This window comes from Mobula birostris, chromosome 31, assembly GCF_030028105.1.
Source record: "Mobula birostris isolate sMobBir1 chromosome 31, sMobBir1.hap1, whole genome shotgun sequence".
Classification (NCBI taxonomy): domain Eukaryota; kingdom Metazoa; phylum Chordata; class Chondrichthyes; order Myliobatiformes; family Myliobatidae; genus Mobula; species Mobula birostris.
Genome location: NC_092400.1, coordinates 22,647,630 through 22,663,450, shown reverse-complemented (window position 1 = coordinate 22,663,450; position 15,821 = coordinate 22,647,630). Strand labels below are relative to the sequence as shown.

At 38.5% G+C, this 15,821-nt stretch overlaps 1 protein-coding gene across 7 annotated transcripts in view; it reads left to right on the top strand.

Moving 5' to 3' along the window:
* Positions 1-12,593, top strand: part of LOC140190981 (E3 ubiquitin-protein ligase DTX1-like) — a 303,658-nt gene extending 291,065 nt beyond the window's left edge. For all 7 annotated transcript variants that reach the window (XM_072248001.1, XM_072248000.1, XM_072248004.1 and 4 more), the window contains exons 7-9: positions 3,358-3,519; positions 4,414-4,503; positions 6,137-12,593. In XM_072248001.1, coding sequence (XP_072104102.1) covers positions 3,358-3,519; positions 4,414-4,503; positions 6,137-6,361 — 477 coding nt within the window. In that variant the 3' untranslated portion in view covers positions 6,362-12,593. The remainder of the gene's footprint in view (positions 1-3,357; positions 3,520-4,413; positions 4,504-6,136) is intronic.
* Positions 12,594-15,821: the final 3,228 nt, after the last annotated feature.

Below are 15,821 nucleotides of genomic sequence, written 5' to 3'. Positions count from 1 at the left end.
GACTGAACAATAAAGGCAGTCCTGAAAAAGGGCTGAAGGGCTTTCAGTTGGCCTGAAACGTTGACTGTTTATTCATTTCTATAGATGCAGCCTGACCTGCTGAGTTCCTCCAGCAGTTTGTGTTGCTTTGGATTTCCAGCATCTGCAGAATCTCTTGTGTTTATAATAAAGGCTTGAGCCGGCCATTGACAACAAACTAGAAGACTGGCAAACTTTGCCTGAAAACTCTGCGATAATGGTTGGCATTCAGTCAGTCTTACTGGTAGTAAAAAACAAAAATGTAATTCTGAGGCTTCAGAAGGCATTGGTCAGCCACACTTGAGGTATTGGGAGCCCCTTTGGGCCCCTTATCTCAGGAAAGATGCGCTGGGATTGGAGAGGGTTCAGAGCAGGTTCACGAGAATGATCATGGGAATTTCAGGTTTAAGGTATGAGGAGTGTCTTGATGGCTCTGGGCCTGTACTCACTTGACTTTAGAAGAAAAGTTCAAAGTAAATTTTATAACCAAAGTAAATACGCCACCTTATAAAGCCCTGAGATTCATTTTCTTGTGGGCATAATCAATAAATCAGTAGAATAATAACTATAACAGAATCAGTGAAAGACCACCCAATTTGGGCTTTCAACCAGAGTTCAGAAGACAACAAACTCTGCAAATGCAAAAGAAATAATAATAAACAAATAAGCAATAAATACCGAGAACAAGAGATGAAGAGTCCTTGAAAGTGAGTCCATTGGTTGTGGGAACATTTCAATGATGGGCCAAGTGAAGTTGAGTGAAGTTATCCTCTTTGATTCAAGAATCTAATGATTGCAGGGGACCTGTTCTGGGCCCAACACATAAGTGCAATTACGAAGAATGAGGGGGGAAATCTCATAGAGACCTATCAAATATTGAAAGACTTAGATAGAGTGGCCTTAGAGAGGATGTTTCCTGTAGTGGATGAGTCTAGAACCAGAGGGCACAGCCTCAAAATACAAGGATGCCCTTCTGAACAGAGATGGAGGAGAAATTTCTTTAGTCAGTGGGTGGTGAATCTGTGGAGGCCAGGTGATTGGGTATATTTAAAGCAGAACTTGATAGAGTCCTGAATAGTCAGGGCGTCACAGGTTAGGGGGAGAATGTGGGGTTGAGAGGGATGATAAATCAGCCGTAATGGAATGGCAAAGCAGACTCAATGGGCTGAATACATTGGTTATTGTAAACTGCCCCGTGATTAGACTAGGATTAAACTGTAGGTTGCTGGGTAGCATGGCTTTGAAGGGCCAGAAGGGCATATTCCACACCGTATCTCAATAAGTAAATAAATAATGTCTTATTGTCTAGTACAAGTGACTTTCTTTTTATTGATCTCAGATTTTTGGTGGAGATCGGATACCAGGGCACTTTATACAATTACCCTACTTTTCTTTTACCTTGTGTCAATTACCATTCAGCCAGTAGTATTCATGCATCTCCAGAGGCTTGAACAAATATCTAGGCTGTCATTCCATGCAGCACTCAGAGATGGCTGCATTAAACCAAGTAACCACCTGCTCCTCCAAGGAGTCTCCACGTGCTTTGTAGAAGAGGAGGGAAGTTTCCCTGTGTACTAAGTAGTATCACTCCCCATAAATCACTACTTGGACCAATTATAGAACAGTATTGTTGTTTGTGGAGCATTTTGATGAGTAAATTGGCTGTCACTTCTCCATAATGAGACTGTAACTTCAGTTTGAAAAGTACTTTTACTGTCTATCAGATGGGAAGATTTAATACTTGCTCACACCTGTGATTTTAAATAAATCACAAGTCACAGGACATTAAAACCCATTGCATAGTTTTGTTATTAACTGTCCATCAATAGTTAGGCTACTGGATTAATTTACCTGCCTGTCAAGTTCTTATATCGACACAGTGGATGTTGAGACGATGTCCCATCTTGTGGGAAGATCTCAAACAAAACTTAATATAGAGCTGAGATGATATTTTTCTCTCTCATGGTGTGCATGTCTTTGCACTCTCTCCTTCAGGGGTAGATGGAAGTAATCTTTGAATACTTTCAGGGTAGAGTTAGATAGATTCGTAGTAATAGAATGTCGGGTTCCAAGGATAGGCAGGATTGTGGAGCCTAAGTTACCCATCAGTTAGCTATGACCTTGTTGAATGGGAGAACAGACACAAGAGGCTGAGAGACCCGCCACTTTTCCTAATTTGTATGTTACAGCTTCCTTTAGCTATCATGAAATTTTTAATCAGTTGTGCTTGCCATAATGTCATTTTTCAGTCATGACCATGCAAAGATTAGTAGAGGTTTGAAGTACCCTCCAGAGGCTCTTTGATGAAATCTAAATATGGGTATTAGTAAAATATTTAACAAGGAGGGGCTTGTAAACAGAATGCAAATTTCACAGGTGTTGCTGTTATATCATAGGTTTTCAGGGAGAAAGAGCATGGGATTGAAAGGGGTAATAAATCAGTCATGATGGAATTGCGGAGCAGATTTGATGAACCAAAAAGCTTAATTCTGCGCTGATGTTCTATGGTCTTACAAGCACGGAACAAATTTACATGGAATTACCATGTGGTACGGAATTCTTAAAGCAGAAACAATCCTCAGTGTAACATGTTTTCTGAGTTGTTAATAGACATGTATTACGCAAGCCTCCAAACCCTACGACAAGGTTTTGGTGCTCTTGGAGGTGGTATCGTAAAGCATTGTGCTAACCATCATGCTACGGTGCTGCCTCATATAACAGGTGGACAATCCTGTACTGTCTCATTTGCACCCAAATTTCTATCTGAGCCAGACCCAATTAGAAGTTTTCATCCAGGTTTCTGCTGTGCTTCGTGTCTGCGAACTTTGCGGCAATATGCCCCACTAATGTGAAGAACTGAAGGCTTCAGGCCTATTCTGAGGGATTTGGATCTAAGGACTCAATGTGGTTCAGAACTCGTTTCTGTGGTTTACTTGATTTGTTTTGTTATTTTTTTTCCTCTTTCTCTGTGCACACTGAGGGTTTTTTTTTTAAATTGGGTTCTTTCTAGTTTCTTGCTTTGCGACTGCAAACAAATCTCAAGGTTGTATAATTCATACATTCTTTGATAATAAACACACTTTGAATCGTAGCTGCTAATGAGCTACAGTTTGAGGAATCGATCAAGTAGGAGAGAGGTTAAAAGGGTAAATGAAAATTGAATAGTTTTTGCCTGTCTGCAGTATAGTACTAAGAGAAATTATTTTACAATCAGAGACCTTTGTAAGCATTTGGTACTTGAAGTAAAATATTGAATGTTAAATAAGTTACTTAGAAGAATATTTAGTGACTTAGCAAGTGAAAAAAAGCATCGATGTTTTTGTAATTTTCCTTGTTCAGGATGGTAGCCTGCAGTGTCCCACTTGCAAGGCTATCTATGGTGAGAAAACTGGGACACAGCCACCTGGGAAGATGGAATATCACGTAATCCCACACTCACTGCCTGGATATCCCGAAGTCAAAACAATTCGCATTGTCTATGACATCCCAGCAGGACTACAGGTGAATGCTTTTAACTATGCTCAATATCATAGGCTTCCTTGTTTTGGTATCATTTTTGAAAAATATTTACAGATGTAGTATGTGGATTGAATTTCAGTTTTACCTGAGAAAGAAGGCTATATATTGCCATGGTACAAATGGCTGTACATGCCATTCCCCACATTTAGTACAGAAGTGGGAGAGAATATACAAAAGGCCATGCAGATTATCAGCCTCTGGTTCTTCTTCTGCATATTTAGAACCATTGAGGATAACGGAATCTATGCTGGCGGTTTGATGTTTATCTTTAGAAGCTTTTTATATGATGCATGGCTCCAGGATTGAACATCTAATGGGTTTTTTTCCCCCACTTTTTCTTGCTTAGTAGGGGTTTCTTTTAAATCACCAAAATTTTTCGATCTTTAAAATAATGTTTTTGTTGCTTACTTCAATGTACTCGTGTTAATTTTGGATAATAATAATAATAATAAAAGGATTTGAAAAGAAAGGAATCTAGTGAGCTTAGGTGAGAATGCAGAAAGTAAGCCATTTACAGAAGAAGAAAGAAAAAATGAATTTGGGCATGAGATTGCTCAGAAATAGGGTGCTAGGCTTAGGCTTGAAAGGAAGAAGGGGAAAAAAAAAATCAGTAAATGATGCGTAGACATGAAGAAGAAATTGACCAACAAAAGCTATGTAAGCACAAAGGAATCCACAAACAAGGGAGACAGGAAAACCACAATTAAAGTGATTTTGTGGCAGCACACTCCTGTATTTTAGTGGCTTTTTCTAGTGGATAAGACATTGCGGGCAATGTGGGCATGTAAAATTACCTCAATTACTCTGTTATTTGCATGAAATCATGTTTCACTTGTCAGTCCAGTTTCCTATATCATTCTTTTTCATTATGCAAAGGGTGTTGAGCACCCCAATCAAGGAAAGAAATTCACCGCCAGAGGCTTTCCACGTCATTGCTACCTGCCTGATAACGAGAAAGGCCGCAAGGTAAGTGGAACATCTTCTCACCTTTGTGCCAACATCGCCAAAAACTCTAATTTTAAAGCTCGTAAAACAATCAGTACTTTATACATTTATCAAGATGATTGAACTAAGTTCTTGTTTGCCCATGGATTCCAAGAGTTAAGGTATCACAGGACACAACACAGAAGAACATTAGGTCCACATCTCTGCCATTCTAAAAATTAACTAATTGGCCAAATTCCACCTTTAAGCACTGAGCCCGCATCTTTTCAAGTACACACCAAGGCTCCCAACAGCCAGTTCTCCGTGGAGCGGAGTTTGGGAACGTTAGGACTGTATATTAGATAGGGCTGTGTTAATCAAGGCAATGTGGATAGAGCAAACTTTATTCACACTTGAAACTTCCTGGTCAAAGAATTTTAACTAGAAAAGATTGCTTCCAGAAATCAGTGCATTGATAGCAGGTGGTATATAAATCATTCACACTGTCCCTTTTGGAGGAAGAGGTCTGCTTGTCCCAACATTACATGACACTTTATATGCTAAAGATCAAAGGACAATTCTATATTTATTTAAAGCATCTACAGTGCATCCCTTTGAATTACATATAACTTTCACACCTCCTTCGTCGTACCCACACTACAGACACCCAAATTAATTTAAATTAGCATTGTCCAATCTTCCAATTAATTTTGGTTCATAGCTTAGGAACCCATTGTCCAGAACTGCATTTTAAATTTAATCTGCAGTCCATATACAGATCTGAAGATTGGTGGCTGAAGTTAAATGTTTTGCTGTGCACCCAAAGTCCAGAATATGCTCTAACACACACATTATTACTTAGATCAGAAACGCTAATTGATGAGATTACTTCGAGCTCAATAAGTTATACAAGGACTGAACTGAGTTTGTGAACCTCTTGTCATCTTCTAACTGCAGCTTGGTATTTTGTCATCCATCTTTGCAAAATTTAAAGAGTGGCTAAACATCTAGTGAGGGCAGGTGGCAGTGACGTGGAGAGGGGAGGGGAGGAGGACAATATTTAATGTAACTAATGAAAACTCATTTACATAAGACTCCCACAGCTCATCCATTCGGTAGAGGCTCAGGACCCAGTCTCACTAGTTTTTGTTCACACTTCAGACACGGAGTGCACAAGAGACTGCAGTGGAAGGAACCTAGTGAAACTGGATTAGGCCAGAGGTTTTCAACCTGGGAGATACATTCAGATAGCATGGGGTTAAGTAAGAGAAATCATGCATACAAGACTGTGGGTATTTACCGAGGCAGAAAGATGGGACTATGAAAAGTATCATGACTGGGGAGGAAACAGTGTGTAGTTCAGGGTAAATGAACAAACGTATCAGTAGGATGGAAAAAAAGTATCAGGCACATAACCAGGAGTCATTCCAGTAGATTAGACATGGTAGTGGATCAGGGAAGAATAATAATTATTGTTTAAAGGGCTAAATGTATGGCATGTGTTGATCAGGGTACATAAGTAGCTGATAAATCTAGTGGGTGTATAAAAAGAGCTTAGGAATCTCTGTTCCAGTCTTTCACTTGACTGGATTTTTTTTTTTTTTTTTGTGAAGAATTTGAAAAGCCCCAATCCAAATATCTTCTCACTGTTGAATATTTAATTGTCCTTTTCTAGATTCTGAAGCTCTTGATTGTGGCTTGGGATCGCAGGCTGATATTCACCATTGGAACGTCCAATACCACTGGTGAAACAGATACAGTAGTGTGGAACGAAATTCATCACAAAACAGAGTTTGGATCTAATTTAACCGGACATGGCTATCCAGATCCCAACTATTTGGAAAACGTGCTGGCAGAGTTATCTGCCCAGGGGGTCATGGAGGACAGCATAAAGGACTGAGGAGGAGATGAGAAGAAGCAGCGAATAAGGATGTTGACAATGAAGACTACACCCTGTAAAGTACATTACTAGGGTTCAAATATGCTTTGCTTTACTGCCTTGGCCACTACTTTAACTCCAGTTCGGGCTAGTTAAAAGCAGACTGCATTGGCCTGATTCAGTTTTATTGGTGGCAACTTACAGTGACATACTGTGCAAGTCTGCAACTGTTATTCCTCATGGAAAGACCCACTCAATATAAATAATTAGAGGCAGGTAAATCAAGAAAAAAAAATGAGAGAGAGAGGGCTGTCGAGTTGACAGTTGCTTGCACTGGTCATTCCTTAAAATAAGAGCGGAGATGTTTTCCATTTGGTTGAATTGTATACAGTGCACCTCCTGCCGTGTTGCAGCTAATGGTGCACATAGAGGCAAAAATACTAAGCACGCCTGGTTAGTTGTAGGAACACTGGCATCAGATGCTTTCTAGAGGTCACAACCCGCAAAACACGCAGTAGTATCTTCGTGAATAAGGCGTGCACATCTCTCAGGGATGTTAGTCTTTTTGCTTGGATGTGTCACTGTAAATGGTGTACAGTAGACAGAATGAAGAGGAAAGGAGCTTTGCATGTGAAAACTGTTTGGCTTTTAAAAAAAAAAGTGCCCATATTAACTTTCTTTATCACAAGGACAGCAACACCATGGAGCATTTTAAAAAGTTTTGACGAAGGTAGTTTAAATTTAAAAACACTGCTTATTAAAGTGTTTATTCAGAAATAATAAGGGCTTGTTCTGTGTTAAAGGTCTGTCTCGTTACTCCATTAGTCCAGCTGAGTATTAGTGTCCTGGTGGCCCATGCTGCATGTCAGTGACAATGAATACATGCATCCTCAGATGAGGCTCTTTATTTAAAGTTAACTTTTCTATCTATAGATGTTGCTATACTTCATAGCGAAATATGTCAGTGTCTTAACCAAACCATTTATGTCTGTGTTCGAGACTCTCTCTACTCGGTTTATGAGTTTGGTAGTGAATGCATCTGAAGCCAAGTAGTAGTTATATTTCCTTTGATTTTTTTTTTCCCCCTCAATGTGGATGTTTCTGTTTTTAATTTCATAAAATGACTCCCACATTCTAAATGAAACTCAGTATACCTAGCTGTCAGATGAAGCAAGAGGATTACTTCACTAAGGGAAATCCTGGGATGCAGGACCTTATTAAATAAAGAAGAGGATTTCAAAGACACAGCAATTATACTTCCAGCCCAGAGACAGAAACTGGATTATAATCCTGCCAAAAACAGTCACCGGCTCAGTAAGTGAATGTCTACTGACATTTGCTTTGGACTGTTCTGTCAATGGGAAACTGCACAGGATGGAATGTTGCAAAGCTATAAACAGTTTGCAAAGTGTTGGTAGCTGTAGAAATATTCAACATTATCCTGACAACTGCTATCAAGTCCATTATGTTCATAGTCATTACTGGCAAAAGTAATGTTCAACAAACACTGTTTCTGCAAATTATGTCCTGGTTGCTGACTTGTATGATGTTCAACTTACAAGACTTATTGCCAAAAAATCCAAAGAGGAAATAAATATTGGAGGAAAAAGAGGAGGAGGAGGATAGTGACGGTTCCCTTAAGTTTTGTTGCAGCTGTGAAAAGGTGTGATGCAAAGATGAACAAAAGGTACTCAGCAGTCTAAGTGTTTGAAAGACGTGGGGTATGACGGCAATCTTTCCTGATTTATAGGACAAACTGGGAAAAGCAGCAAGTTGAAATTATTTTCTTTTTTAAATAAACATTCACCCAAAACTGGGGAAAGCTCGATTCAGATGTGAAACCTGTCTCAACAAAACATGCAAAGCTAAATTTTAAAAATTTTTTAAAAATATAAAGGGCTGTTAATGTACTTTATCATTGGGGAAAACTGATACAACACAAGTATAGGTAAACATGGGGCAATGCAGGAATAGGCAAAAAAAAAAGAGATGGAAACCAAGCTGCCTCATATCAGCAGTTTGTCATAATAGGGAATGCTATCCTGATAAGTTTGTTCTATTCTATTGGCTCTTGCAGTCAAAATCCATGAGTGAACCTAAGAACTGCTGTAGAAAAGCACCAGAAGAGCAGCAAATGTACCATGTTTGATATTACAGAACATATGTTAAATTTTAAATGCATTAGCTGCAGAGCCTACTCTAAATTTGCCAACGTCGTTGATCTGGCAGCATAGGAGTCAGCAGCACCCATAGAGCTACTGGCAAAATAGTGTAGAAGATTCTGAAACAAATCCATTTTTATATAGAAATAAACATTAACAAAGCATGTGTAAATAGTGTATTGATGTGATGTGTTTCAAACAGTGTAGGGAACAGTATCTGTCATAATGGGCAAGGCAAGTACAATTTGTATAATTGTGCAGGTCCTCATGCTATTGGAAAATGCAAGGTAGTCTCATTAACTCTCATTTGGAAAGCTGAATATAATCATAGCTATTTTAAGAACTTATGTCTGAAGATTTTAATGCATATTAATTTTACAACTGTATTTGCAAAACAAACTGAGCTCGACTCTAACCATCAAAGGACTTATTACCAAGCTGGCAGTATCACTTCTACAGAGCTGATGAACTAGCTACAGATTTAAAACCTGCTTTCCATATCTGTAAGGAGCAGGTGAGAATTTTGTTTTAAAAAAAAGGAACGTGTTCTTTTTAAGGGCCAGATTAGTGAAATTAGCCATGGTCATGCATAGGATAAAAATCCAAAATAATCACCATTCTTGATAATATACAAGTCCACTAGAGTCAGCAATGGATTCAAATTAAAAAGTGGTATTAAGCAATTAATTGGATTTCATTTTGTATTAACAATAACTTAGCTGCAGTTACCAACAGCAGTGATAGAATTTACAGCCCATCTTCCTACACCTAATGTACAGGGGAGGAAAAAGAGATCCTGCAATGTTGACCATTTTGCAGATAAAAATTTAAAAAGTGAAATGTGTTTAAGAAAGTAGTATGACATATACAAGATTATTAACATGTTGGGATATTAAAGTCAAGCTTTGATGATAGTTTGCTTCATACCTTGTAATATACAAATTTATTTGTTCTCATCAGGATTTGCCAAGATAGAACTGAAAGCTCAAATTCCGGCCCACTTCAATATTGCACTTGAATAGTTATTAAATTCCCCCACCCAGGAGAGCAGTTTGTATTGTCTGCTGGTCTAAAATGGCAATTAAGGAGTGGAATAAAAAAGCTTATTTAAGCTCATTTTATGAGTAAATGCCCCATAGCTTGGCCTTCCTAATTACACAGTCTACCTAATTACATAATGTCCTCGGAAACCCACAAGTCCGGTGACTGAGACTTTTGTCCAAGAGGTATTTCAGACACAATTTGCCAAAGATAACACTGCTTTGAAAATAGGCAGAAGGATGTGATAAGTAACAAGGTTAAATATCTTTCAAATCATTGTTAGAATGCAGCTAATTCAGATATTAAAATACAATTCAAAATAAGGACAGTGTGATTAATGATACCCACAGAGGTGGTATTAACCCATGTCATCTCAAAGGACAACGATTTTACATGCTGTTAATTACTTAAGTGAATGAAATCAGGCAGGGTATAAAACTAGAGTTCTACCTGATGCTTGCATTTTTCCAGTGGCCAAGATAAGATTGCAACTGCTCCCTACAACATGTGGTCTCAGGGAGTATCTATGATAGTCAAGAATGGTTTTGAAAATCTTCTTAATCACAGAATCATTTTAACCTCATATTTTAGGAGCATTCTAAAAGTTTCGAAGTTAGAGGAAGCCACAATGAAAATGGTATTGAAAAGTTGTGTGTTTCAAAGTAGCTTCATGTAGCTCATATTAAAGTGAAGGACAAGTGTGCATTGATACAAACTTAGTTTTGCTATTGGAGTACACGTTGGTAATAACTCCAGATGGGACTTATACTCTGAAGAATCACTTCAGATGTTAGACCTGCCGTACAGCTCCCACCACTGCCGTGTTCTTGCTAGGAAACAAGAAAAACAGGCAGCCTGATGAGATGCCATTGCAGTAAAGCACCAATATTGTTAGGTAAGGCTGCTTATGCGTGTTTACTCCGTGTTACTACTGTAAATGGCAATGGGAGTTCCAGGGCATTCCCATAACAAAGCAGATATTTCTTTCAAATCAGTTTGGCACAACCTCCTAAGGAGTGAACTTCACTTTGCAAAATGCAGACGAGACTTCCTGCTTTGAGACCAATTGTTGTCAGAGCTAGTTGTGTGGGATGGCCAGTTTTCCCCCATTAGCAGCACAACGAAACTGAATGTGAGTATTGCAATGTGCTATAAAAATGAATTGCACAAAGTAAGCACGTCCATTCAGCCCAAACATACAGAATCGTGTGCTGTAGATTCATTGAATCACGAATACTACAACAGTCCCTGTAACAGATCTAGATAGAACAATGTCGCAAGTTTAACATATCCTTAATTTTTTTCCTGGAATAATTACAATTTCTGGCCATTTTGTGAACAATGAAATTAACTATCACACTTTAGAAGAAGCCATTATGGAATTGTTTATATCCCAAAGTAGCAATGACTCGATTGGGCCTGACCATTTGTCCTGGGTTCCAAATGTAATATTCAATATGAATTGCCATAAATAAAACCATATTAATTAAGTGGGATAAAATCAACAAGTTTGCACCTAATACCTCAAAACAGAGTAATGGTGACACCAAGAATTGTTTAATGAGATGATTTAATAATTTTACTGGATTTAAAATCTGTTTTAACCCTAAACTCGGCCAATTAACAGTAGGGGTCTATGACCCCAAATCTGGTTAACATTGAACCACAGAACATATTGGCTGTGTCATGTTGAAAAAGGATGAGGTCTGTAAATACTTGTGTCCTATTCCAGTTTTAAGGAGAGATTGCCTTGGGGGAAATGTGATGTGTTATATTTCATGCTGTTTGGTTCTCTGGAGAGTGTCAATGTGGATTCTGATACTGCAGAATGCGAGAGTGATCACAAGAACAGTCATCCATAACTAGGTCTTGTGTTGTTATTTACTCACCAGCATATCCTGAATTTATGTAACAAACTCATGTAATATGTATAAACAATTGGATTTGCCTGTAACTGTTAGTACTAAATAATGAATAAACTTTATTTGGAGGATAGCTTTTTACTTTTGCCAGTGCTTTTATTTACAGAAGCTTCAACCTACATTTCACTACTGTAGAAATTTATATTCTATAATTAATCTCAGTGGTTCACTAGGATTTCCTGGATGATGAATCATTCCACAACAGTGGTCGAACAACTTAATTCATTTTCTATTTCCCAAGGCCAAAATATTGATGCCATTGAGTAATGTACAAAGCCAATTGTTTTACAGGACTTGCCTGACCTTGTGTAAGATTTCTACAGATTTCACTTCAAGATGACTGGCTACTTTTTGATTCAAATGGGTTGAAATTTGATTTAGGCAGATACTGAAACCAAAATACGAGTATGACATTTTAATGATGCCATTTGATCCAGATGTAAAACTGAATGATAACCAGGTTGGAGACTGTTCATTACAGACAATCCCCAGGGTTAGGACAATCACAGAAACATCAGATGTGTGAAGAGCAGCTACCAGTTGGCTTACTGAGCAAGTGAATGAATGACCCTGGTCCCCAATCCTTAACTCTGCTCAGCCCAGTCCAGTTGTGTGACTCAATGGGGAGAGGAGGCCAGGTCCTCATTCCCATTCTGCAGAAGGTGCTTGCAACCCTGCAGCAATTAGCAAAGCCACTCACGTCCATCATAGTAGTCTCTCAAACATAACCTGAGGAGGACCTGTTCATCTGCACATCTTCCGACCACGAGAAAAGTATCAAATTACTACTGTGGAAATGTACTTGTAGTACCAAAATGGCATTTTTGTCTGTAACAAAATGAAACCTGTGTTGTACCAGAGTGCTTTGTTAATAGTGGTTGTGCAACATTATACCAATGGAACCCGAGTCCTTGACAAACTGCAGGCCAGATGCGTTACTGGAAGAATGCCAAGTACACTGATTAAGCAGATGAAAAGAATGCACCCTGTCCTTGAATTGAGGTGCGGTAGCCATACTTGTGTATAAAGGTGTGACTATGCTGTATGTTTTTTTGAAGCTATCACCGGCTCTTGTATGGTGCTAGTCTTCCCTTGCTGCAAGTAAAATAAAGACAAATCTGATTGATCCACTCTGAGTTAATTGTTGTTTGTTATAAGGTGTAGTAACACATTGCTCAACACTACCAGATAATTTGAAATCAAAAGTGCATTGTTTTAATTCAGACACGTATAGAGATGGCCTAATAGAAAGAAAGAGTGCATTCAAAAGAATTGATAAAGGAAATGTGAGATGCAAATTAATGTCTTCAACAGAAACTACCACCAGAGTTATATATTTCTCCAGTGATGGGCACATTTAAACATTCACAATCAGCTGCAGGCCTGTTGGAGTCCACCCAAAAGACATCACAGGTCATATTTTGGAACAGAATGGGATAGGACTTACCACTGACTTCAAAAAGGGGCATTGACAAAGTTTCAATAGGGTTAGTTCTTCCTAATCTTTCATCTAACATTGACAAGGTTCTGTAGTGATGGGGGACAATCATTAAGATGATGGAGCAGCCAATAAAATTGAAGCAACTTTATGGACAAAAAACATTTAACTATAGTAGTGATCACCAACCAGATGATCACGATCGACCGGTCGATCTTTGAGACTTTTCCAGCAGATCCAGAAAAAAAATGAAAAATAAATACACAAATACTGTTGTAATGTAAGCATTATGAAAATAAGTAATACTAATTAGGGTAATGGTAATTTAGCAATACTCCTGCTAGTGAAAGCTGTTTGTAAAGAGAGATTGTTTCTGGGTTGCAGGGTTTTAGTTCCGTTCTTTCTGCACAGTGCGCATGTGTGTTAGCTCCCCGACCATGCACCGCGGTAGAAAAGACAGGAAGTAAAACCCCGCAACCCGGAAACAATCTCTCTTTACAAACAGCTTTCTGTAGCGGGAGTATTGCTATATTACCATTATCCTAATTTGTATTAACTTATCTTTAAAATGCTCACATTACACACTTCTCCCCCTTTAAATTCCAACATTTCCCAAATGTAAATAACTGGGAAACAAACATCAGTGGTGTCATTATCTTGCGTACCTCTGAAACTTATACTAGTGTCTCAGTATCAGCTTACCAATACAAAACACCTGAAAAATGTGGCAGATTCAACATTCAGTCTAACAAAGGAAACTGTCCATTCAAATATTCAGTCTGTCTCAGTAACAGCTTACCAATACAAATCACCCGAAAAATATGGCAGATTCAACATTCAGTCGAACAAAGGAAACTGTCCATTCAAATATTCAGTCTGTAAAGAGGTTTGCGAGGGTGCTGTGCTGCAACAGATGAAAATTATGAAATCTAAGTACAGGAGTTGTCTTACTGACAGACACCTCACAGACTGTCTCAGACTGGCTGTCTGTAGTTATGAGCCAAATTTCAGGGAACTAGCAGAAAGTATTCAGCCCCAGACATTACACTGAGTGCAACAGTCAATTTTTATTCATTTATTTTTCATGTTGAAATAAAATTAAATAATGAAACATAGACTTAAAGGTGTTGTAATGTGAGTATTATAAAAATAAGTAATTCTAATTAAGATAATGGCAATATAGCAATACTCCCGCTACGGAAAGCTGTTTGTAAAGAGAGATTGTTTCTGGGTTGCAGTGTTTTGCTTCCGGTCTTTTCTGCCCAGTGTGCATGCGTGTGACTAAATGATTTAGTAGGTCGATCTTGCCTTTCACTAAGGCCGAGGTAGGGGATCTTGGGCTTAAAAAGGTTGGCGACGACTAAACTACAGGAATAACATTTTGAGTAACATTCTATCATCTGAAATAATAATAAAAGCATACAACACAGAAACAGTCCCTTCAGCCCACCACCTAGTACCCATGTATACTCATCCCATTTAACAGCACTTTGTGGGCAGCCTACAATGCCTTATCTCATGCAGATGCTTCTTAAATGCTGGAAGTGTACCTGACTCCAACTCCTGCCCTCTGGTTCTTGACATACTGCCATTGGGATAGCTTTCTTCCTACTTATGTCTATCAAATCTTATGCATCTCTGTCTGCCTCCACCACCAACCCACCCACACCATTTCTGTTCCAAGGTAAAAGAATTCCTTGCTCTTGTAGTCTGTAACCTGGCGAATGAAGTCATGCATTCTGAATGCCTTCTTCCTGTGCTGCTACCTTCAGTGATCCTTTGGCGTATACTTGCTAATGCCTTTTGTTCCTTCAGTAGTCCATTCAATGTAAAATTTATGACCAGAGTATATACATGTCAACACATACAACCCTCAGGTTCTTATTTCCTGCAGGCATACTCAACAAATCTATAGAATAGTAACTAAACAGGATCAATGAAAGAGCAAAAGCATAGAAGACAACAAACTGTTGAAATGCAACTAAAATAAATAGCAATACATGATAAATGCATTAAATAACAAGATAAAGAATTCTTGAAGTGAGATCATTGGTTGTGGGAACATCTGAATAGAAGAGTATAATCATCCCTCTTTTGTTCAGGAGCCTAATGGTTGAGGGGTAGTAACTGTTCCTGAACCTGGTGGTGCAAGTCCTGAGACACTTGTATTTCTACCTGAAGGCAGCAGCAAGAAAAGAGCATGGCCAGGGTGGTGAGGATCTTGGATGATAGATTCACATTTGACCCCACTCCTCCAAAAACAAAAATCACCTCACGCTTCTCAGGATCTACCATGCCCTACACAATTTATCAACTGAGTACTGTCACTCTATAGCCCAAGAGTACACTCTTCTCCAGGGCTTCCTAACCTGGAGCCCACAGACCCTTCAGTTAATGGTTAGGGTCCTTGGCATAAAAAAATTGGGATCTTCTGCTCTTCAAAATTAGTATCACCAATTTTCAGGTCATATCTCTCACATTCTCATCTAGATCACTGATTTATTGAACAAGCAGCAAGGATCCCAGCACTAAGCCCTGTGGTACACCACTGATCACAAAAGCTACCTAATTTTGGGCACAGTTTGAAATAGGGCAGGCATATTTAGCTACAGCAGAAAGAAACATCTGAGACAAAACTCACTAAAATGATGGCATCCTCGATTCACGTTTAAAACTTTTTCAGGGTCAAAGAAGTTGTTCAATAGCAATAATAATCTAGTAATCCACTAAAACTCAATGTGTTCATTCATGAGGGCTTCTCCAATATTTTTTAAAAGCAAAATAGTTTGTTTTGATTATGAGTATAGTATCATGTTAAGTCACAGATACATAATTTAATGTCTACAAAATAAGCGACAATGCAGCCTCTAATGAACATTTCCAGACTTCCACTAAAGTTTGACATAGTAAAGAGGCAA